The sequence below is a fragment of the Ambystoma mexicanum genome, chromosome 8 (assembly GCF_040938575.1).
Source record: "Ambystoma mexicanum isolate Mex_15411 chromosome 8, UKY_AmexF1_1, whole genome shotgun sequence".
NCBI classification, from domain to species: domain Eukaryota; kingdom Metazoa; phylum Chordata; class Amphibia; order Caudata; family Ambystomatidae; genus Ambystoma; species Ambystoma mexicanum.
The window spans coordinates 1681012343-1681036195 of NC_090929.1; the positions used below are offsets into that span (position 1 = coordinate 1681012343).

At 47.2% G+C, this 23853-nt stretch overlaps 1 protein-coding gene across 1 annotated transcript in view; it reads left to right on the top strand.

Moving 5' to 3' along the window:
• BTBD16 (BTB domain containing 16) overlaps positions 1-23853 on the top strand; it is a 1066677-nt gene that overhangs the window by 275923 nt on the left and 766901 nt on the right. Inside the window, exon 6 of the mRNA XM_069611979.1 lies at positions 17344-17426. Coding sequence (XP_069468080.1) covers positions 17344-17426 — 83 coding nt within the window. The remainder of the gene's footprint in view (positions 1-17343; positions 17427-23853) is intronic.

Sequence of the window (23853 nt, forward strand, 5' to 3'; positions counted from 1 at the left end):
TGGGCGTGTGTATTTCAGATGTGCGCGAGAAGTTCCACACGCGATTTCAGCAGGGTACATGTATTTCAGAGGTGCACGAGAAGTTCCACACGCGATTGGCCTGGGCGCGTGTATTTCAGGGGTGCGCGAGAAGTTCCACACGCGATTGGCCTGGGCGCATGTTTTTCAGATGTGCGCGAGAAGTTCCGCACACGATTTCAGCAGGGTACGTGTATTTCAGAGGTGCGCAAGAAGTTCCACACGCGATTGGCCTGGGCGCGTGTATTTCAGATGTGCGCGAGAAGTTCCACACGTGATTTCAGCAGGGTACGTGTATTTCAGGGGTGCGTGAGAATTTTCACACGCGATTTCAGCAGGGTATGTGTATTTCAGGGGTCCCGGGGAGTCCTACATGTGATTTGGCAGGGTACATGTATTTCAGAGGTGCACGAGAAGTTCCACACGCTATTGGCCTGGGCGCGTGTATTTCAGGGGTGCGCGAGAAGTTCCACACGCGATTGGCCTGGGCGCGTGTATTTCAGATGTGCGCGAGAAGTTCCACACGCAATTTCAGCAGGGTACGTGTATTTCAGGGGTGCGCGAGAATTTTCACACGTGATTTCAGCAGGGTACGTGTATTTCAGGTATGCACGAGAACTTTCACACGCGATTTTAGCAGGGTACGTGTATTTCAGGGGTGCCGGGGAGTCCTACATGTGATTTGGCAGTGTGGGTCCTCCCAGGTGTCCCCTGTACACCCTCCACGGCCCCTGCAGGCAGCCCACACCACAGGGGACTACCCTGCATCCCTGGTCATGTCCCGCAGGCAGCCCACCCAACATGGGCATGCCCCCCAGCAAAGGCACATGTCTCCTTGCACCAACTGATCACCAACTCATGTCCCCTTGCACCCCCACCCCCAGCATTGCGGGGCGCCTGCCAGCAGGCCCCCACTCATGTCCCCCTGCACCCCCACCCCCCAGCATTGCGGGGCAACTGCCAGCAGGCCCCCACTCATGTCCCACTCATGTCCCCCTGCGCCCCCACCCCCCAGCATTGCGGGGCGCCTGCCACCAGGCCTCCCCTCATGTCCCCCTGCACCCCCACCCCCCAGCATTGCGGGGCACCTGCCAGCAGGCCCCCACTCATGTCCCACTCATGTCCCCCTGCACCCCTACCCCCCAGCATTGCGGGGCACCTGCCAGCAGGCCCCCACTCATGTCCCACTCATGTCCCCCTGCACCCCCACCCCCAGCATTGCGGGGCACCTGCCAGCAGGCCCCCACTCATGTCCCACTCATGTCCCCCTGCACCCCCACCCCCCAGCATTGCGGGGCACCTGCCAGCAGGCCCCCACACATGTCCCCCAGCCTACATGTCATCACAATCTAGATCCCTGGCCCTTATGGTCAGCCTCCAAATGCAAAACACCCACTCGAGTATTGCATCCACCCACTCAGAAATGGCAATGACATGATAGAACCCCAATAGCAAGTTTGGAAATGAACACATGGCCCTCACATACACCCAATGGGTGTCAGTGAATCACAAAACCCATATCATGATATGCATGATACCAATGAGATGATACTACACATTGAAGTTTGATGAAAAAAAATGTATTACAAACAGCATAAATGGAATTATAAATAAGCAAATGACAATGGGAATCAAAAACCAAAAGCAGCATGTCTGTAAAATAATGAAAAACGACAAATCATAATCCAAAGGAAAGGTGTCCAAAGTCACTGTTCAAGAAAGTAAATCCAAGGTAAAAACAAAACCGAAAACCATTGCTCCATGGGTAAATCAAAAAAATAAAATAAAATCCAACAGTCAACTATATACAGATTAACAAACCAGGCTCCATGATCCCAACCGAAGAAATGAAACCTACATAAAAATATTACCTAATAAAATAAAACTATATACAAAAATGTGGCCCATTGTCCAAAAGGTCCAAAATGAATAAAAAAGCAAAGGAAACCTAACCCTAACTACATAACTATTTACAAGGGCAGCGGGCTAGTCCGACGGCTCACTGGTTGTTGTCATGGGCCAGGGCATCATCGAACTCCTGTTCAATGGCTTGGAGGCGGGCATGTTCCCTGGCCCCGAGGTCCCGCAAGGATAATGCAGTGTCCAGCTCCAACTCCCTGCAAAGACCCTCGAGGCACTCAGCCCGCCTCAGCGCCCTCAGCATGGAGTTCTCCGCCCTGACCATTGTGAGCCGTTCCTCCTCTGCCCGCTGCCGCTCCGCACCTATCTGCTGGCCCAACCGCTCCCACACGGAAGCCACTCCCATTCCAGGGTTCGCCTGCCCTCCGGCCGATGCCTGCAGCCCTGATGTTGATGGCCCCGAGCCATGATGCCTCCCACGTCGAGCCTGCCGCTGCCTCCGACGCAACTGCCTGTGCCAGCATGACGGCATCCAGGCTGATGGAAACCACCGACGCCGTCGTGCACGTGCCCTGCCCGATGATGCCGTCACATCCTCCATCTGCTGGGGTCCAGTTGCTGGTGTGTCCACCCCTGCTGGACCTCCAACTCCCGACTCTGGCAGGGATGGGATCCCCACCGAGGTGGCTGCATTGGTCGGGGCAGGTCCACAGGGGGCCCTGGTGGCATCTGGGCCGGAAGACGGCATGGAGTACGACTGGCGCATAGCCTCCACAGAGGAGGAGAGGGTCGCCAGAGTGCCCGACACATGTACGAGACCCCCGACCATGACCGCTCCCAACTGGGCCACGTTGGCACGGTGCTCTTCATGATGACGTGCGTGCTCCCCCCGGGAGGCACGCACCTCATCACGAATGACAACCGTGCGCAATGCGACACCAATCAGGACCTTCTCCATACGGCCAAGGGTCCCCTCGTCCGCAGGTGGAGGGGAGTCAGATGACATGGACATCCCCCCTACCTGCGGACGGGCCTGGGATGGGGCATCCCTGCTGGTGCATGGTGGTGCAGTCACAGTGTCAGGGACAGTGACATGCACAGGCACCTCCACGGCGACAGGAGGCAGCACAGGTTGCCGTGGAGGTGCCTGTGCATGTCACTGTCCCTGACACTGTGACTGCACAACCATGCACCAGCAGGGATGCCCCGTCTCCGCCCTCTTCTTCACTTTGCGCTGTGTAGAGGGAGACATAGAACACAAGCATCAGGGTACTGTACAATGGTCCCCTAGACAGGAAGCAATAGCAGATGAGTGGCACTGTCAAAGATCACTTCCATCATGTCCCTCCACAACACATGGGTCAGTACAGGCAAAACACATGCAGTAACAGGCATGGCGCATGCTATGGACATAAGCAAACATGTCCAAGGGACTCTTGAAGCATACAATGTTGTTTTTGGACTCACATGCATCATGGGTCATGCCTATCACATGCACACACTTCAACATACTTTCATCCATCTGGACTCATACACCCCAGACACAGTGGATGCAAGGATAACTAGGCTGCATCAGTGAATCTGAACATTGTCACAGACATGTGTCATGCATCCATGGCATCCACAAGTCACAGTCAAGCAGGTCAGAAACACAGACATGGACGCCATACATGTACATGGCATCAGCACCCATCCCTCACCCATACCCATGTCCAGGAACAGAGACTGGCATGCTCTCATGTGTCCATCCCGCATAGGGCTCCCCATGTTACATTTAAACACATACACCAACCCTGTGCTTCACACATTACTGGTCTCACATGCATGACCATGATGTCCCTGCACACACACACGTGTACATGGCCTATGTCACACATACAGGCAAGTATCGGACAACCAGCACGCTGCAACATGCCCTGTCTCTCACAGCAATGCTTGGCCACTTACCGCTCGACTCCAGACGGGTCTGCCTCTCAAGGATCTGGGCATGGAGCGCTGGGCGTACACGTTCCAGGACCCTCAGCTGGATGGTACTCATGCTGCCCCGGCCCCCCTCCACGAGGCGCCGGGCCTTTATGAGGGTCCTGGACCTGAAGTCCTCCCAGCGCTTCTTGACTTGCTTGATGTTGCGGGTTGCCACCCCCTCCGCGTTGATGGCAACCACAAAGTCGTCCCAGATCCTGTCCCGTCCTTCCTTGTCGGCGCGTGGTGATCCGAAGAGGGCATCATAATGCCCCAGGACAAGCTCCACCAGGACACCAACTTCCTTCTGACTGAAGCTGGTGGCCCTCTGGGGGTCGCCAGTGGTCTCGGATGGTGTTTGCCCCGACATGGCGACCCCCGAGGCAGGCGTGGGTGGGCAACTGGGTCCTGGGGCTGGGCTGTGGAGCGTTGGTATCCCAGTCGGGAGTGTTCTGTTCCAGCAGGGTTGGACACAGCAACTGGACCCCTGCAGATGGCTGATGTGCAGGCACCAAATGGCAGGGCACGGTGGCAGCAGGCAGGCAGGCAGCAGCAGATGGCTCGTGGGAGGCTGCTCGGGGCTCTGGGGGGCAGTAATTCGGCCTTTTGGGCAGGAGCATGGTCTTCCGTGTGCTTACGCGTGGCCAGCTTGATACGGAGTGATTTGGCACGTGAAAATTCTGCACGTCAGCATGTGAATCGAGGAAAGACCCTTAGCGCGTAAGCGCGTCAGCACGCATACGCGATTCCATTGGACCAAAGGCCCTTAGCGCGTATGCGTGTCTGTGACATATCGCGCAAGGGTGTTGCTTTTCGTGGGGTGCGGTGCGTGTGTTTTGCAGGCGTTGGGGTTCACACGCTATTACTTCACAGCGGGTGGGTGTTGGCTACGCGTTCTTCTACACGCAAGGCATACGGTGAGTGGTACCCTGCTCCCCCAGGCCCGATCGCGTGTAAAAACACCAGCGAGCCCCTGAAATACACGCACACGCTCCCTGAGGCCAGATCGCGTGTGAAAACACCCGCGAGCCCCTGAAATACACGCGCCCAGGCCAATCGCGTGTGGAACTTCTCGCGCACCTCTGAAATACACGCGCCTAGGCCAATCGCGTGTGGAACTTCTCGCGCACCTCTGAAATACACGCACCCAGGCCAATCGCTCGTGGAACTTCTTGCGCACCTCTGAAATACACGCGCCCAGGCCAATCGCGTGTGGAACTTCTCGCGCACCTCTGAAATACACGCACACGCTCCCCCAGACCCGATCGCGTGTGAAAACAACCGCGAGCCCCTGAAATACACGCGCCCAGGCCAATCGCGTGTGGAACTTCTCGCGCACCTCTGAAAAACACGCACATGCTCCCCCAGGCCCGATCGCGTGTGAAAACACCCGCAAGCCCCTGAAATACACGCGCCCAGGCCAATCGCGTGTGGAACTTCTCGCGCACCTCTGAAATACACGCGCCCAGGCCAATCGCGTGTGGAACTTCTCGCGCACCCCTGAAATACACGCGCCCAGGCCAATCGCGTGTGGAACTTCTCGCGCACTTCTGGAATACACGCACACGCTCCCCCAGGCCCGATCGCGTGTGAAACTTCTCACGCACCTCTGAAATACACGCTTACGCTCCCCCAGGCCCGATCGCGTGTGAAACTTCTCGCGCACCTCTGGAATACATGCACATGCTCCCCCAGGCCCGATCGCGTGTGAAACTTCTTGCGCACCTCTGGAATACACGCACATGCTCCCCCAGGCCCGATCGTGTGTGAAACTTCTCGCGCACCTCTGAAATACACGCACACACTCCCCCAGGCCCGATCGCTTGTGGGCCTTCTCTGGCACACATTGTTTTCCTGCGCAGGGACGCTACCGCCTGCTTTCGTGTGGCGGACATGTATGGGCCTGTGCGCGTCTTTGGCCGTGCGCTGTTTTTCCCTATTCGATTCCATGAATACGTGTTGCAGGCGAGCATGTGGGCGTTCTGCGCACTTGCCTCCTGCGCTTCCCCCGTGACGCCCACATTTTCACGAGTTGTTCCCCATTCTGCGTGTGACACCCCGTGTTACGCCTACTTTTGTTATGTGCGCCGCTCTATGTGCGAATTCGCTGTGGCCTTATCGCACGGCGTTCGATGACATGCGCGCCAGCGTGCGCTGTGCACTTTTTCAGTGCACATCCCACATTTTGCGCGTGCACGGACTTCCATGAATTGATGTGCGATGTTTTCTGTGCGATAATTCGCTATTTCACTGCGATTCGCACGTTTTCGTACGCGTGCACCGTTTTTTCGGCGCACATTGATTCCATGAATCGGCCTGTTAATCTGATTGGTTTGAGGCACAATGCTATGTTTGGTTTTTCTGATTGGTTTAAAGGATAATGGTTAGAGTCTTGGGAGGTGAGCAAGATTCTAAACTGCCTTTCATCCAAAGTAATTCAGTGGCCGGTTGTATTTTAGTTGAGCTCCTTAAGTAAGGCCTTTCAGAGTTCAGAAGATTTACTAAAGAAGTAAGAAAATTGTTTGCTGAGTCAGAGAGATCAAGAAGACATCAGGTGGGATTGATCCCTTTAAAAGCTTAAAGATTTTCACAGTCAACTTCCATTGTTTATCAAAAACTTAAAGAGTTTAGAAGTTTAAAGCTTACTGAGAGAAAGAACGTTTACAGTTTATTTACAATAAGGAGAAAACAATTGAAAAGACTGTGCGCGCAAGTTTTAAAGTTGTTAACAGTGCGAAAAGTGTTTCAAGACTGTTTAACGTGCGCGCAAGTCTTCATGACTTCAGCAACGTCGTTGAGAGCACGTGCGTATAAGAGCACGTGTTGGATTGCGATAGAGCGTGAGTCCATAGCAACTGAGCGCGGGTAGTTTTTGGCGCGTGTATATTTTTCACATGAGCGACGTTACGGAAGAGAGTGCGTGCAGGATTTCGATAGAGCGCGAGTCCATATTAACTGAGAGCGAGTAGTTTTAGCGCGTGTTTCGGTTGGCGATTGCGCGTATAGTTTTTTTAGAGCGTGCGCGTGTTTCTTGTACGTGTGAAATTGTTTAAGTGCACGTGTTTCACGTGCACGTGAATTTGTTAAAGTGCGCGTGTTTCATGTACACGGCAATTGTTAAAAATGCATGTTTCACGTGCGCATGTATTTGTTAAAGTCTGCATGTAATTGTTAGCACAAGGACAATTTTTCACGTTTTGTGATTTCACGTGTTAATCGCATGAATGCAGTGAGAATTCAATACTTCAAGAAAGACTGTATTTCTCAAGAGTATTTGGAAATGTAAATTTTATGGAGTTAAGTGAACTTAAAGTAAAAGAAGAATTGTTGATCCCGATCCAATGGGGGTTCTGTTTGGGGTGTGGCAGACTGGAGGGGCTGGGGACATTGTTAGGTTCTTGAATGTGAGCTGTGTCATAGCCAAGAAATGTATTTTACAAAACTGGAAAAGCCCTATTCCCCCTACATTCCAGAAATGGTTAAATCTGCTTACGTGGTCCCGAAACTGCGAGGAGGAGTTTCTGGGCATGCTCCCGGTGCGTTCTCGACCTCGAAACATATGGTCGGCTTTCAACAGTTACTTGATCAACTCAAATGACACTTCTTCGACGGATGAATCCTCCTAGCCCCTCAGTCAGTGACTCTGTGTCTCGGCCACCTGTGATGTGCTGCTCCCCTTCTGCTGTCGCCGTATCTTTGCCAATATGTTCTATATGTACATGTATATGCTACAAATTTGTCCATAAGCCTCTGATGTGTCTGTATGTTGTTTGCCTCTGCCAGCAAAAATAAAAGTTTAAAAAAAAGAAAAAAGTCAAAGAAGAATATCTAAGGTTGTAAGGTGTTTGGAAGAGACATCTGCTTCAGAATATTAAAGAGACTGGAATGGCTAGTGACAATATGCACCGGAACATTACAAAAGTTTTCAAGATATTCTCTACAGACAATTAACCTCTAAGTTCTAAACAGAGGTATAAGAGGTAAAGAAGTTAGAGTTGTTTTAAAATATAATTTAGAGAAAAAAGTTTACACTGATGTATAAGTAACCAAGTGTGTTTGTTACTACATATACCAGAGCCTACCAGAAGGTTGCAGGGTTGCAGTGTCTCCGTTGTTATTTTATCCAAATTCCCCCTTCCCTTTCCTGGGGTTTTCAGCTCAGCTTTCACTTTAGGGTTGAGAGGTGAACTCTTGGTGAGGGTCTGTGGGGCCAGCATCAGCTCCTGTGGAATTCAGTCAAGCCGGACCCTGACAGGATGAAAGGCCCACGATAATCTTTCCACCTGAGCTGATATGGATCCCACAGAAGCATTAGCAAGTTCCTTAAGGGACATGTTTTCGGAGCTAAAGGAGGAGATGAGGGCAGTGCGAAGAGAGAACCAGGAATTACAAGTCAAGTTTGTAGAATTCAATTCTAAAGTTCCCCGTAGGGGCGAGGACATTTCTTTGGAGTCAAGAGTTTCTGAGAATCCAAGTAGAGAATTACCAGTGTTAGTTAGAGATGATTTGGCTGAAGGAACGAGTTCTCAGGAGGGAAGTAGGGGGAACTTGAATAGACCTTTAGGTCCAGTCCCTTTAGCACCTCCAGAACGTTTTGGGGGAGATGCCAAGAAATGTCAAATTTTCCTCACCCAGTGTGAACTTCATTTCCTTTGTAGACCTGAAGCCTTTAATACAGATGCTACTAAAATAGCTTTTATTCTGTCTTACCTTACTGGTGAGGCGGCAACTTGGTCAGTGTTATTAGTTGGTCAAGAGAATCCCATTCTAAAGAATCTGTTTGCCTTTAAGTCCGAATTTAAAAAAATGTTTGACAGACAACAGTTATCTCAAGAAGTGGATGGAGAACTATTAGAGTTAAAACAGGGAAATAAAGATTTAGGGCCTCATTACACAGACGGCGGTGGACCAAGGTGCTATTAGCACCTTGGTCCATGCCGGTAAAATACTGGCACCGCCTTGGAGGAAAGGGGAATTACTGCCCAATTCCAAGGTTGGTGGGGCGGTAATTCCCCCTTCCCCCATTGCCCTTCCCCATTCCCATCTTTGCCCCATAGGGCATAATGCAAATGGGGAAGGTGCTAATTACGGCACCGCAAATTGCGGTACCGTAATTAGCTCCCTGGTCCCTTTGCAGGCGTTAAAAACCAACCCGCAAAGGGACCTCGTAGTAAGGCGGTAAGGGTTAACGGTCACCGGTACCATTAACGGTGACCGTTAACCCTTACCGCCGTCCGTGTAATGAGGCCCTTAGTGTCTTACATCACACAGTTTAGATATTTGGTATTAGAGAGCAATTGGCCAGAGGAGAAACAATCATCTTTGTTTTATAGAGGCTTGAGAGAAGAGTTAAAAGATGCCTTATCCACCATTGTGAATAGACCCACTTCATGTAAAGATTTAATTGATCTTGTCATACAAATTGATTATAGATTAGTAGAATGCAAGGCTGAGCGTAAAAGAGGAAGTGTAGAGCAACCCAGAGTTTTCCCTAGAGTCGAGAAAGGAAGACTAGAAGTTGTAAATAAAGAATTGAGAACTGGGAATGTAGAGAGAGTAAATAAAGTGAGAGGTCCTTTAACTAAGGATGAGAAGGATAGGCGTAGGCAGAATAATTTGTGTTTATATTGTGGCAGATCAGGACATTTTGTTGGAAACTGCCCTTGGTGACCGAAAACCTCTTCATCTAATTACATTCCAGAAATCAACAAGTGGCTAATACTATTGAAGCTGCCGTACCACATATTACATTGAATGTATCCTTGTATATAAAAGAGGAATTAAAGTGGTCCAGTAGTAATAGACTCTGGAGCCACAAGTAACTTCATGGATTGGAATGTGGTAAAAGATGTGAATGTGCCTTACATTGTAAAAAATATACCAGAGCAAGTGAGAGCGATGGATGGTTCTCAACTTGCATCAGGTTTAATTACACATGAAACAATTCCATTGGGGATGGAAATTGGAGGGCACTGGGAGGAAATTGTGTTTGACTTAATAGATACTCCACAGTTGAAGATTATATTAGGGATGCTTTGGTTAACGTATCATAACCCTCAGATTGATTGGGGAAGGAGAGTTGTTAAATTGGATTCACCTTTTTGTGTTGCAAATTGTTTTAAGGAAAAGGTCCAGGAAGATGAGTCTGATGGTTGTTCAGAAGTTGTGGAAGGTTTGGTAAAATTGGGTGCCATAGTACATTCTATTGGGGCTGTAATAGGAGAATTACCAAAGTGTTATCAAGATTTTAATGATGTGTTTAGTGAAAAGGAAGCTAATGAATTACCTTCTCATCGAGAATACGATTGTAAAATTGAGTTAGAACCAGGAGCTCACATTCCTTGCAGTCGCATCTAAGCCCTGACTGAGAAAGAGAATCAGCATTTGAAAGATTACATCCAAGAAAATTTGGATAAGGGGTTCATCAGACACTCTCAGTCGCCAGCAGCTTCTCCACTATTTTTTGTTCCAAAAAACAAAGGTACGCTACGGACGTGTATTGATTATAGGGCATTGAATAAAATTACAGTTAAAAACAGATATCCTCTGCCTTTAATTTCAGTGATGTTGGACCAGATTCAAGGAGCTTCAGTGTTTACCAAATTAGATCTTCGTGGTGCATACCATTTGGTGCGGGTACGTCAAGGTGATGAATGGAAAACAGCATTTAGAACAAAATTTGGTCTTTTCGAATATCAAGTAATGCCATTCGGATTGTGCAATGCCCCGGTCAGCTTTTCAATTTTTTATAAATGAAGTGTTGAGAGATTTCATTGACATTTTTGTCGTAGTTTACAATGATGACATTCTCATTTATTCCAAGGATCTACTGCAACATGAAGAACATGTTAAGAAAGTTTTACAGCGATTAAGGGAGAATACATTATTTGCTAAGTTAGAAAAAAGCCAATTCCATACCAAAGAAGTGGAATTTTTGGGTTTTATTATTTCTCCCAAAGGTTTGGAAATGGACATGAAGAAAATTAAAGCAGTAGAATAGTGGCCAATTCCAACTTGTGTTAAAGATATTCAAAGCTTCCTGGGTTTTGCGAATCTTTACAGGAGATTCATAAAGGACTTCTCTCAAACTGTTTCTCCCATCACTAAATTATTGAAAAAAGGAATGAAATTTGAGTGGAAGGATGAAGCGGATCAGGCTTTTAAAAAAATTGAATAACTGTTTTACATCAGGACCAATTTTATTACATCCAGATTCTTCCCAACCATTTTTTGTTGAAGCAGATGCTTCCAATACAGCAATTGGAGCAGTACTTTCTCAAAGGCATCCTGAAACTGGACAACTGCATCCTGTGGCCTATCTTTCCAAGAAGTTGCTTCCAGCTGAGATGAACTACACGATTACTGATAGAGAACTCCTGGCAATCAAGAAAGCATTTTAAGATGGAGGCATTATCTGTTAGGAGCAAGATTGACAGTAACAGTTTTAACCGACCATAGGAATCTTCTATTTTTGAAATCTGCTCGAACATTATCACCAAGACAACTTAGATGGTCGCTTTTCTTTTCGGAATATGATTTTGTAATAACCTTCAAGCCAGGACGGTTAAACGGTAAAGCGGACGCTTTATCTCGACAAAGTTCGTCAGATGAGGTAGAACATCAGTTATTATCTGAGCCAGTGATTGCAGAAGATAAATGTATTCTAACTACTACAAAAGAAGAGAACCTGCTTCTTGAAAAAATTCAAAGGGAGTTACTGGAGAAGGCGATTCAATCTTGGCTTGCAGAGGATTCTGGAAGACATTTAATTGATGGATTTCCATGTTTCCATTCTAAAATTTATCTTCCAAGTAAAGAACTACAAAAGGAAATTATGCAAGAATGTCATGAAACAGAGTTGGTGGGTCATCCTGGAATTCGTAAGACAATAGAATTGGTGGAAAGGAATTTCTGGTGGAAAGACATGAAAAAAGATATAGAAGATTTTGTGAAAACTTGTGAAGTTTGTGCTCGAGTGAAGTCAGGAGGCGGAAAACCATCTGGATTACTTAATCCATTACCCGTACCTCCTAGTCCATGGTTTACAATCTCTATGGATTATATTGTAGATCTTCCTAAAGATCAAGGTTGCACTACAGTATTAGTAGTAGTGGATTTACTGACCAAGGCTGGGCATTTCATTCCCATGAAAGGAGTGGCCTCTGCAAGGAATCGGGCAAAGAGTTTTTTGCAAGAAGTGGTGGGACTCCATGGGTTACCAACACAAATTGTATCAGATCGAGGGTCGCAATTCATTTCTAAGTTTTGGCAAGCTTTCTGTAAAGAGTTGGGGATTGAGATAAAGCTTTCTTCAGGTTATCATCCACAAACCAATGGTCAGACAGAACGAGTAAATCAGGAGTTAGAAAAATATATCAGAGTTTTTTGGCAGGAGAAAGGGAGCTGTGTGGATCTTCTTTGGTTAGCAGAATTTAGCTGCAATAATTCTGTCAAGGATTCTACTAGTTATTCACCTTTTTACAGTAATTATGGATTTCATCCGCGATTTTTGAAAGAAGTGTTACCATCTGAGTATTCCAATCCAGAGGTTGAGCATCGATTGACTAGTATTAGGGATGGTTTAGTGAAAGCAAAGGAAACTTTGGAGAAAAGTAAATCCAGTGGCAATCAGGCTGATATTACCTCCCAGTATCAAAAGTCATCCTACATTTCACATCAGTTTAGTGAAACCTTGTGTGTTAGGAACTAAATTGGGAAAACCCCCACCAGCAGTTTATACAGAGGAAAATGAAGAAGAGTTTGAAGTTAAGAAAATTTTAGATTCTAGGTTTGTTAGAGGTACCTTGCAGTATCTTATTGATTGGAAGGGATACGGGCCTGAAGAAAGATCTTGGGAAAATCAGATGGATGTACATGCCCCTCAATTAATAAGACAGTTTCACAGAAATGTCCCTGCTAAACCAGGCCCTGGGACAGGGCCTTGAAGAGGGGGTACTGTCAGGGATGGCTGGTTGGCTGAGTAGTAACTAGGAAGAGTATGTACATAGAATTATAATTGTGGTTGCCCAACTCAAGTTGGAGAGAAAGAAACTTAATCTGATTGGTTTGAGGAACAATGCTATGTTTGGTTTGTCTGATTGATGGAAAGGATAATGGTTGGATTCTTGGGAGGTGAGCAAGATTCTAAAGTGCCTTTCATCCAAAGTAATTCAGTGGCTGGTTGTATTTTAGTTGAGCTCCGTAAGTAAGGCCTTTAAGAGTTCATAAGATTTACTAAAGAAGTAAGAAAATTGTTTGCTGAGCCAGAGAGATCAAGAAGGCATCAGGTGGGATTGTTCCTTTTAAAAGCTTAAAGATTTTCACAGTGAACTTCCATTGTTTATCAGGAACTTAAAGAGTTTAGAAGTTTAAAGCTTACTGAGAGAAAGAACGTTTACAGTTTATTTACAATAAGTAGAAAACAATTGAAAAGACTGTGCACGCAGGTTTTAAAGTTGTTAACTATGCGAAAAGTGTTTCAAGACTGTTTAACGTGCACGCAAGTATTCATGACTTCAGCAACGTCATTGGGAGCGCGTGCGTATGAGAGCGCGTGTTGGATTTCGATAGAGCGCGAGTCCATATCAACTGAGCGCGGGTAGTTTTTGGCGCGTGTATATTTTTCACGTGAGCGACGTTTCGGAAGAGAGCGCGTGTTAGATTGCGGTAGAGGGCGAGTCCATAGCAACTGAGTGCGAGTAGTTTTTGGCGCGTGTATATTTTTCACGTGAGGGACGTTACGGAAGAGAGCGCGTTCAGGATTGCGATAGAGCGCAAGTCCATATTAACTGAGCATGAGTAGTTTTAGCGCGTGTTTCGGTTGACGATTGCGCACGTCATTTTTTTAGAGCGTGCGCGTGTTTCTTGTACGCGTGAAATTGTTTAAGTGCGCATGTTTCATGTGCGCGTGAATTTGTTAAAGTGCGTATGTTTCACATACACGTGAATTGTTAAAAATGCGTGTTTCACGTGCGTGTGTATTTGTTAACGTGCCCGTGTAATTTTTAGCGCGAGGACAATTTTTCACATTTTGTGATTTCACGTGTTAATCGCATGAAGGCAGTGAGAATTCAATACTTCAAGAAAGACTGTATTTCTCAAGAGTATTTGGAAATGTAAATTTTATGGAGTTAAGTGAACTTAAAGTCAAAGAACAATATCTAAGGTTGTAAGGTGTTTGCAAGAGACATCTTCTTCAGAATATTAAAGAGACTGGAATGGCTAGTGACAATGTGCACCGGAACATTACAAAAGCTTTCAAGATATTCTCTACAGACAATTAACCTCTAAGTTCTAAACAGAGGTATAAAAGGTAAAGAAGTTAGAGTTGTTTTAAAAAATAATTTAGAGAAAAAGGTTTACACTGATGTATAAGTAACCAAGTGTGTTTGTTACTACAGATACCGGAGCCTACCAGAAGGTTGCAGGGCTGCAGTGTCTCCGTTGTTATTTTATCCAAATTCCCCTTTCCCTTTCCTGGGGTTTTCAGCTCAGCTTTCACTTTAGGGTTGAGAGGTGAACTCTTGATGAGGGTCTGTGGGGCCAATATCAGCTCCTGTGGAATTCAGTCAAGCCGGACCCTGACACTGTGTCTCTGCAGGAGCGATGAACAAGCCTCCCTTGACCCTGAGTCTTCACTTCCCCTGTTTCACCCGGAGGAATACCCGTTAAGTACAAGGTGTACACTCAGACCTGAATTCACCCGATTCCCCTGGGCCCTTCCCTTCTCTTTACTGTGTGCTGTGATGTCCCCCTATGGACTTAACTTGATCTTTAGTAGGGTGTGCACTCCATCCTGCATTTGCAGGGGCGCGATTTACTCATGTGATTGGTGCCAATGTCTGTAGGCTGAGTTCAGATGGCAAACGCTGCTTTATGCCTTCACAGCGAGGCTGAGAGTTCAAAGCGCCAGTTACTTCACTGGCTAGAAAGTCCTTCCCACAAGTGAACGTTGCACGGAGAATGTTGAGTGTCCGAAATTGTCCGTATTGTCTTTGTTTGCCGGTATTTTTGTGGGTGAGTAGCGCTGCCTGTAGAAGCTAGCTGCTGGTAGGTTTGCGTAGCGCTTTCAATTCGAGCGCCCCTGGTAATGTCTTTCCCTTTCCCTTGCAGGAGAAATTAAGTGGTATTAGTGCCTCGAGTCCGGGTTCAGTGCCTCTGGAGACTTGGTGGTTAGGTAAGTTTGCATGGAGGCTTTTGGTAAGTATGCATCGCATAGAGACAGAGAGAGAGTGCAGTGAAATAAGTGTCCGCGTTATTGGAGCGAGCGCAATGAATAATGTCTCTTCTTTCTTACAGGGGTTTGTGCGCTCGTGCAACTAACCTGGATTCCAGCGGTGCGGGGACATTCGGTGAGTATGCGCAGCACTACTGATGTGCGCATGTTAGCGCTGTTCTTCTTTGTTCTTACACGTGCCGGTGTAGGATCCCCTCTTGACTGGAGATAGCTGCAGCGTGGAGTAAGAACCAGATAAACTGAAGCTGAATGATCTGTTGCGGGTAAGCAGAAGTAGGATGATCCGGAGCAGGTAAGTAGAAGCAGGATGATCCGGAGCAGGTAACCAGAAACAGGATGATTCGGAGGAGGTAAACAGAAACAGGATGATCCGGAGCAGGTAAGCAGAAGCAGGATGATCCGGAGCAGGTAAGCAGAAACAGGATGATCCAGAACACGGCAAGTGTTTTGCTGATACAGCTCACAGTAAGCAACACAAAGCACTGGAAAAATCTTGGGTGTGGCTTATATAGCCAGCCACACCCAAACACTAGAGAGCTCATGTGTTGTCATGCACTTCCTGTTTGGCAACAGGAAGTGGTAACCAGGAAGTTACTACAAACACTAGGAAGGAATGAAAGGAGGGATTTGTCATGGGTTCTTTGTGTGCCTATGCCAGGCCTACCAAGCCTCCACCCAGCTTGCCCCAACTACCTGCCTGATACCCATGACAACACCTTTGACAGTGTTTACCCCAATGCAGGACAGTGATCTAAGTGGCTTGAGAACATTTGTGTCAGGTGTCTGGGGTTGAGTGATAGTGGAATAAGTCCCCATAGCTTCCACCAAGAGTTTGGCCATTAACTTCTCTACAGGTTTTGTCAGTTTGTCCTCACCACCTCCTTGTCTTGTGTTCCTGCTCTTGTCCCGCACATCTTGCCCTCATCTACTTCATCAAAGAGTTTCAACTGACTTGAGTCTAACAGGAACTCTTCTGCCCTGCCTTTCTTCTCCTCTCGACGATAAATCTTCTTCATCTCTTTCTGTATCTCCATGATACTCTGCTATGTTGTAGTGCCTCCACTCCTCATCAACTTGTCCCTGTCATGCTTGTAAAGTGCTTGATCCTTCTCAACTCCTTAAGTCTCCTTCCTGTTATTTCTCCTCACCTCCTCTAGGCCTAGAGGCCCTGAAAACACTCCTCCACCTCTCCCTTGCTTTCCCCTCCAACCTCCTCCTGGAGTCACATGGTCGCTTCTTTCTTAAATACTTTTCTTCTCTTTTCCTGAATACACTTCTGCTCTCCTCTCCTTCCCTAAGCAGCTGTATACTCCTTCAACCTTCAATTCAAAACCTTAGCTCTCTACCCCCAGCCTTCTCAATTCTTCTGTCATTCTTTCCCTCCACATTCTTACTCTTCACCACCTGCCTCCTCTACTCTTCTGCCCTCTGGCTACCTCTCTCCGCCTTGTAATTCAATTTCTCTGAGGCTGGGTGTGGGGCACCAGCAGTGGAGTTCTGCTTCCCACAGTGATGCACACTTTTCTTCAGCCATAGATACGAATCAGTGAAATTAAGGTTTCTTGGTGCATGAGTGATCATGCATGCTGCTTATATGTAGGGAGCAGTACATATGTGGATCTGTAGAATGAATGTTTCTTGGTGGGCGGTTCCTTGTGTATCCTGCTTGCATGTAGGGAGCAGTATTATTACAGTGGATCAATACATTTCCCAGATATCACTGCTTCTGCTGTAGTCTTATCTTTGTGGTTCCGGCATGGCAAACCCTTTTTTCCTGGAGGCCCCAGTGCTGCCCCGTCGGGGTTTATAAACGGCATGCAAAAACACTTTTCAGGTAATGGAGATCACATACCTGCAATAGGTACCGAACTTTGGGCATGGTTGTACCATACAGACATTTGAATTTTAGATGTATCACCCATACTTGGAGCTTCTTCTAAAGATCATGGGGCATGTCATGCTCAAGTTTACAAGCCCCTGCCAAACGTCTGGAGCGTGGTAGAGAGGCCAAGGAATCCTCCCCGCACCACCCTGTGGCCATAATCACTTAGCAAGTGGTGGCACACAGCCCCATAGACACCCACCCTCTACTCCAAGTGGAAACTTTCATCACAAATGCCTCATATTATCAGATGGACTTCAGAGTACTTCAGGGCATTCTTCTTTAATGTTGGCTTTGCACTTGTTAGCTTGTCAGTTGCTTGAGTTAATTGGTTCTTTCTCTTTTTTTACCCTATCTTCACTTCCATTCTTTTTGACCTTCCAAGTGCTCCCCATGGACAGAAGGTGATGGCAGTAGAGAAAGCTTTCTTTTATGAAGCCCAGAAAGTGACAAAAGGTTTGGAGCCAGGTGAGTTCAACCCCTACATCTTCATGCACTTATAAATTCACCCAGACAGGAGTCAAGTGGCATCAGGGAGATATTGCAAATGGGACAAGTGATGAAAGCCAGTGGGTATGCGGTGGAAAACCGGGTAAATAGTAATGGAGAGGGCGCTTTTTAATAAAGACATAGGACTAAGGCAGCTAAAGTGGAGAAAAGGAGCTTGAGTGGTAAAACTAATCTAGTGCAAGTGGTAATAGAGAAAGTGGTAGTAGTGTAAAAGTGTGTTTGGTGGAGCACAGGACAGAAGTACACGTAATGCCAGTAGAGTGTGAGTCCAGCACGTACTGTGCTGTGTAGTCCTGAACTCCACTGTCATGATGTCTCTCTTCCTTTTGTCAGATAGGGAGAACAGGAGGATGCAGGTGGTCCATGAGGCTCAACTCCTGCCATTATCTGGCATTAATAATCCTGCAGTAAAATGGATAAATGTATTCTTAAAGTCATCAGGGCTCAATACTGGTGCATGACACAATGCATGGTATCTGTTTGGAAGTTATGAGGAGTCAAGTTAAATAAACAACACAGCTCAAACTCTTTAGGCTAAAATAATGCAAAAGCAGGTGTCTGAAAACAAATATAGGAAAAATACCTTAACCAAAACAATAATAAAATTGCAAATACCCCAGCTAGGTTTAAACTAAACCTAACTGCCTTTAGAAAGAAAAGTGCAGGAAAAACAAAGTATTCAAAGAATGTGGGACTGTGGTCAAAGGAGATTTGAAATTGTAAGAAGATATATAAGTGAGGGGTAGTGCCTTGCTGCTGAATAATATAGCAGAGGACTGTTATCCCCCTATGGAGCGGGGGCCTACATCCTACCTTGTCAACGCCAGATCTGATGATTTGCACATAGCAGTGATGATGCACTTTTTGAGAATCGTGCTTCATTCATCCTATGATCCATGCTGAGCCTTGGTGTACTCTGTGATCCCAATTGAGCATTGAATCCACCCATGGGTATGGCCGCCTTGGTGGAAGCTCTTGTGCAGATCCTCTATACCTGCTTATCCTGATGGTGTGCGAGCTGGGGTGCCACTGCCCTAACATCTAGGCTCATATGTGAGGGCCAGTGAGGGGGACTGAAGCAATATGTATGGTGCTACAGCTGCATGCAGACTGCTGGGTTGGCTAAATGGTGCCCCTCTGAATGAATCCTATGTTCCATCCTCTATACAGGGATTCAGCCTTTGTTGGCTTTGGCTATTGGCAGGAACTTTGCCTAACCTGTCTTCCATTTCTACCACTAGAGCCACTTGACGGCTATCTTTAATCTGGGTGCGATGGACTTTGCTGCATTCTAGTGAATGGCACAATATTATAACACAGCTAACTACTCCCGGAGCAACCCCAAAACCAGGGTCACCTTTCTCTACTGTCTGGGACCAACAGTGTATGCTTATATAAAAGGAAAAAAGAGAGAACAAAATATACAAAAATCATTTTTGGTGTCTGATTCCTCTTACAAACAATTGCTCAGTCCTGAAAAAATTAACCCAATAGCGTGAACATAAAAAAAAAGTTAAATATTTAGTACAAATGAATTAAAATTTTTAAATAATACAACAAATATTTAAAACCTAATAAAACCCACAGATGAAAAACCAATACAAAAATCGCAATACACACAATCAATAACCAAATTTCGAACACACTGAAAAATTCATTCCATCACAAAAAGAAAAAAACACATTTATGATTGTCCAATTTGTGTAAAACAATTATATGCCCTTTTTATCCTTTAGGCTAGTGGCTTCATTGTGCTGCTGCCCACCACGGAATGGTGTCTATCACACACAGAGCACAGGGCAGCTCCCTGAAGTGAAGCCACAGTGTGTATGTCTGCATCATAGAACAGCACACGCACAGCATCTCTTTTTATTTATTTATAGTTATATACAGGGAGGAATCATTATCTTTTTATCACACAAGAATGTACAATAGACAGGATATCAGATTTGACAGGCAGCAGTAAGGTTCTTACAATGGGGTGAGTTTGAGTGACAATCTGACCATGTTGTGGAGGGGATTAAATGGAACAGTCCATGGGGCAATAAGTGGGAGGGCATGCATAAATTGACAATCAAAATTGGACAAGTGCAGGTAGGTGGTACGGCCAGCTCTGCTCGGGATGTGACCACGATGGATGAAGTACTAGAGTGGAGGCAGAGGAAGTGAGGGACCGTTGGTACGACTCTGATCTAGCCGCTATGAAACGCAAGTGCAGATTTTCTGAACAATAGTGGCAGACCTCGGGCTCATCCTCTGACAAACTGGCCTGCCGCCTACTCCAAAGCCAATACTGTTTCTCTATCCACTCCAAGAAGAGAGCTCACATCCAGACCTGTATCACTGGAGCCTCAAGCTGAACTCTTCAACATCTGCAAGGAACTAGCCAATCCATTTGGAGTCTCCACCTCACCTCTCATTATCTGGCCCTATGTACTGCACTGGCCACCCATTTCACCTCTAAAACTCAGGACATTCTGACCTCTCTCACTTCTTACCCCTCCTCCATTCCTCCCCCTTTTCCCATGCCTATCTTGGCCCCTCCTGCACCCCCTCCCACTCTCTCCACCTTCTTACCTATCACAACAGATGAGATCTCTAGAGTAGTCTGCTCTATGAAGGTCTAATCGAAACAGGTGACCATCCAGAACCATTAAGGACAACATCTCCTCCCTCGCTCTGGCTCTTGCTGACTTCTGGAACCACTCCCTAGCATCTGGCTCCTTCCCTTCTTCTTTTAAGCACTCCCTTGTGCAACACCGCCTAAAAAAGGCTTCAGCGACCCCTTGTGTCGGCCAATTACCACCCTATCTCTACTACACCCTTCCTTGGGAAACCCATGGAGAAGTTGGCCATCCCCCAACTGACCCAACACACTGAGCTTGTTGGTTGTTTTCATGACCATCAATCTGTATTCCAAGCATCCATAGGCATCCAGAGGCACAGAAACTGCTCTCCTGAACATCTGTGAACAACTGCTCGCAAATCCTGACTCTAAATCTCCTGCTGTTCTCATTCTCCTCTCTTCCGCCTTTGACACAGTCAACCATTCTATCCTCATGAAGCAGCTCCAAGATACTGTTGGTATCTCAGAACGGACACTTGATTGGTTGACCTCCTTCCTCACCGACCGCCCTTCCCAGGTGCTCCTGGGCCCATTCTCCTCCTCCACCACTCTCTCTTTGTGTGGTGTTCCCCAGGGCTCTATCCTCTCACCTTGGCTTTTCATCATCTACCTTGCACCTCTTGCTCACCTGATCTCTCCCTCCTCTCCTCATGTCCAGTGTTACGCAGATGACACACAGCTCTTCTTCAAACTCCCCTCTTCCTCCTACTCTATCATCCCTGACTGCCTGTCTGCTATTGAATCTTGGTGCACCTCCAATGATCTCTGTCTTAATGCCAGTAAGAACAAGATCCTTCCTATCGGGACACCTGCTCCCATTTCCCTCCTGCACTCTGGCCGTCCTCTATGGGGTCACCATCATCTCCTTCCACTGAGGACAGACACCTTGGGGTAATTGCCGACTCCTCTCTCTCCTTTACTCCTTGTTAGGAAAGATTTCATGTATGTGTAATTTTCCCTCCATTTGTGGACCCCCCAAACGTTTTGCTTTTGTTTGGCTTTCCTATCCTGACTTTTTCTAGTGAAGCCCAGCCTTCAGCTGAATTCTCCTGGGCTTTTTCTCACTTGTTATGGGGAAACTGACACGTCCTTGATACTGTCAGTACTGGGAAACGATGTTTCCCTTAGTCTTTGACTATGTTGCCATTCCTTGGTAACTTTTTAACAGTGCACAATGTACCTTCTAGTACTGCGCGTGCGGTCCCTTTTTGTTTTATTGCCCTAGACACTGTAGGGGAGGACTGGTCCAGGAGACCCCTCTCGCCTGCGTTTCTTCCCCAGGTGAGGGCTATGGCCCATTGGGCGTTCCCTCATGCCACCCGGGCCCAGGTGGTGAAGGGCTCACCCACTGGAGACATTGCCCACACGTATCGAATGCCCACATGTATTGATTACAACACAAATTTAGCTAGGCCCGAAAACCATTCTTTGCCCGGTAAAGATGGTGTGAGCTCAGCGCACTGTAGCGCGGCCCCCACCCTTGGAGAACATCCCTGTTGCCGCAGCACCCTGGCAGATCCGCTGCGAGCACGTTCCCACGAACAAGACGGACATGAGCTAGCGCAATACGCTAACATTGTAACAGTTCACCTCCCGCAGTGTACCATCACTATCAGCATGACCCGGCCAGCAGGCCTGAACAATGAGATGAACAGTAAAATGGTCCTCTGATGGCAGACAGTCTTTATATAAATGTATATATTAATGTCAAGACCTCTTGCATTATTTCTTTCTTCCACAAAATACAAACGCCTGTAGAATGTATTAAAATGAGAGAGTATGCTCCCATGATATAAGCTATGGCGAGCTCGCACCATTGCAGGTGGATGCTAATGATAAAGGAACGCTCCAGGGATCTGTTCGTTGCGTGTATCACTGGGCAGCCTACCTCACATGGTTTCGCGCCATAACCAAAGCTAATGCTGCTAGAGTACACGAGAAAGCGGATGCAACTATACTATGAACTCATGTAAAGAATGCGCGAGAGTGCACTTATCATGTGTGAATGTCTGAGCCCCTCATATGCTACCACCGTCACGTACAGTGGCGGGTCGTTTTCTATGTACTCCACTGATCTAACCACTACCTCATTTACTGCGAATGTATATGCATGTAACTAAAACACTGTAGCTGCTAGAATATAATGTACAAATATGGTGCTCGGACTGGGTATAATCGAAACGCACCCAGCAAAGGTTAAATGCATGTTTTGAAGTGATTTTAAATAAGTATTATAGAAAGTATTCAAATGTTTGCGATGTCTTTACCTATATTCGGCAACACACGAGGGAGATACCTTTGTGAAAGCGTACAAGGTCTCGATGTATCCCCCTCCCTCCCTCAGAAGGCTGCCAAGACATGAGAACAGAGCCCCGCTCTGCGTTATCACGCCTCCCCCGACCCGACTGGAGCCGCTTCAAAGACTTGTAGCCCCACTGCAGCACCCAAGGCCGCGGCCAGCCACCTGCATTATTTACAGCACAGCAGTAAACCTTAGTTTAAACTCAAGCGCCCCCTCGTAAACCCCACAACCCACCGGACTGTCTCAGACTTATGGCCCTGTGCAATCAGGACACCCAACACTTTGACAACACACAGCAAAACATCCATAACCACTTCTAACAAGACAGAAAGACCTGTACCACCCGCCCCAGTCCCCGAAGCTTAGCCCCTCGACCTACGGTCCCGGTCAACAGATCACGAGTAACCAGGCCTCGATATATTATCTCCAGACCCCTCACAAGGTGCATTCCTCCTGTGTTGCATTAACCTATTGAAAGATTTACTAAAGAGAATAGAACTGTAAATGACTGAATGACTGCGGTGTGCATGGCAGAGGGCAAGTAAGTCAGAAAAGGCATTCATCTCTGCCACAGGCCGCCTCGGCACACCAACACCGCCCGGATGAACTCAACCCGACCTGCCAGGCCCAGCCCAACCCACGAGGGTGACCAGTGACGTCCTCCAGCCAAGACCAACCACACCGCAGCAGCACCTATAGTTAGTCGTCGCCACCCAATCCCAATGAACTTGTGCCCCCCTATAGTATGTAGGTTTTGATGACGTTTTTTGTAAATATATACGCCTGTCTTTGCTATTGTCAGACAGAGCGCTCTCGGAGTTTGCAGAGTTCTTTGCATGCCCAATTCTGATTGATAAACTCCCATTTACGCTCACCCGCACTCTGTCTTGGCCTTATTCCCATTTTGGGAGAGTCCTTCATTGTCTCTCATTGCGGGGAGGATCGTGCTGTTTGGGGACGCTTGCTTTCAGTGGTGACCCCGATAGCGTGATTTTTATTTCTTCCTAAACTCCTTATAACCGTCCCCGTTTGGCACGAGAATCTCCGGTCGAAAAGGGATACGCACGGTGAGCCGGCTCCGGGAGGCTGCCCGCCAACGGCGACCGGTACACTAAGAAGTGTGCACTCAATAGAGAGGGGGTACGGGATCCCGGTTGAAAAATCCCCTTTGAGTACCGCTCGCCGGAGCCGGGCTGACTGTTGAGCTGACGGCGACACTGCCTGGACGGACCCAGTTTCGGAGAGTATCGGTTCAAGATGGGCACGTGAGTACTGAGTGCGAGCGATCTTAAGGGGAGCAGGGAGTGAAGTGTAGGACAGGAAACGAAGAGGGGGTACGCAGATCTACTAAAGATCATCTTAAATTTTCCTTGCTTTTTCTTTGCATATGGCCATTAGGATTAAGAGGTGAATAAGAGATAAAAGTGACGGGAACCTAGCTCCGAAAGGGGGTGGAA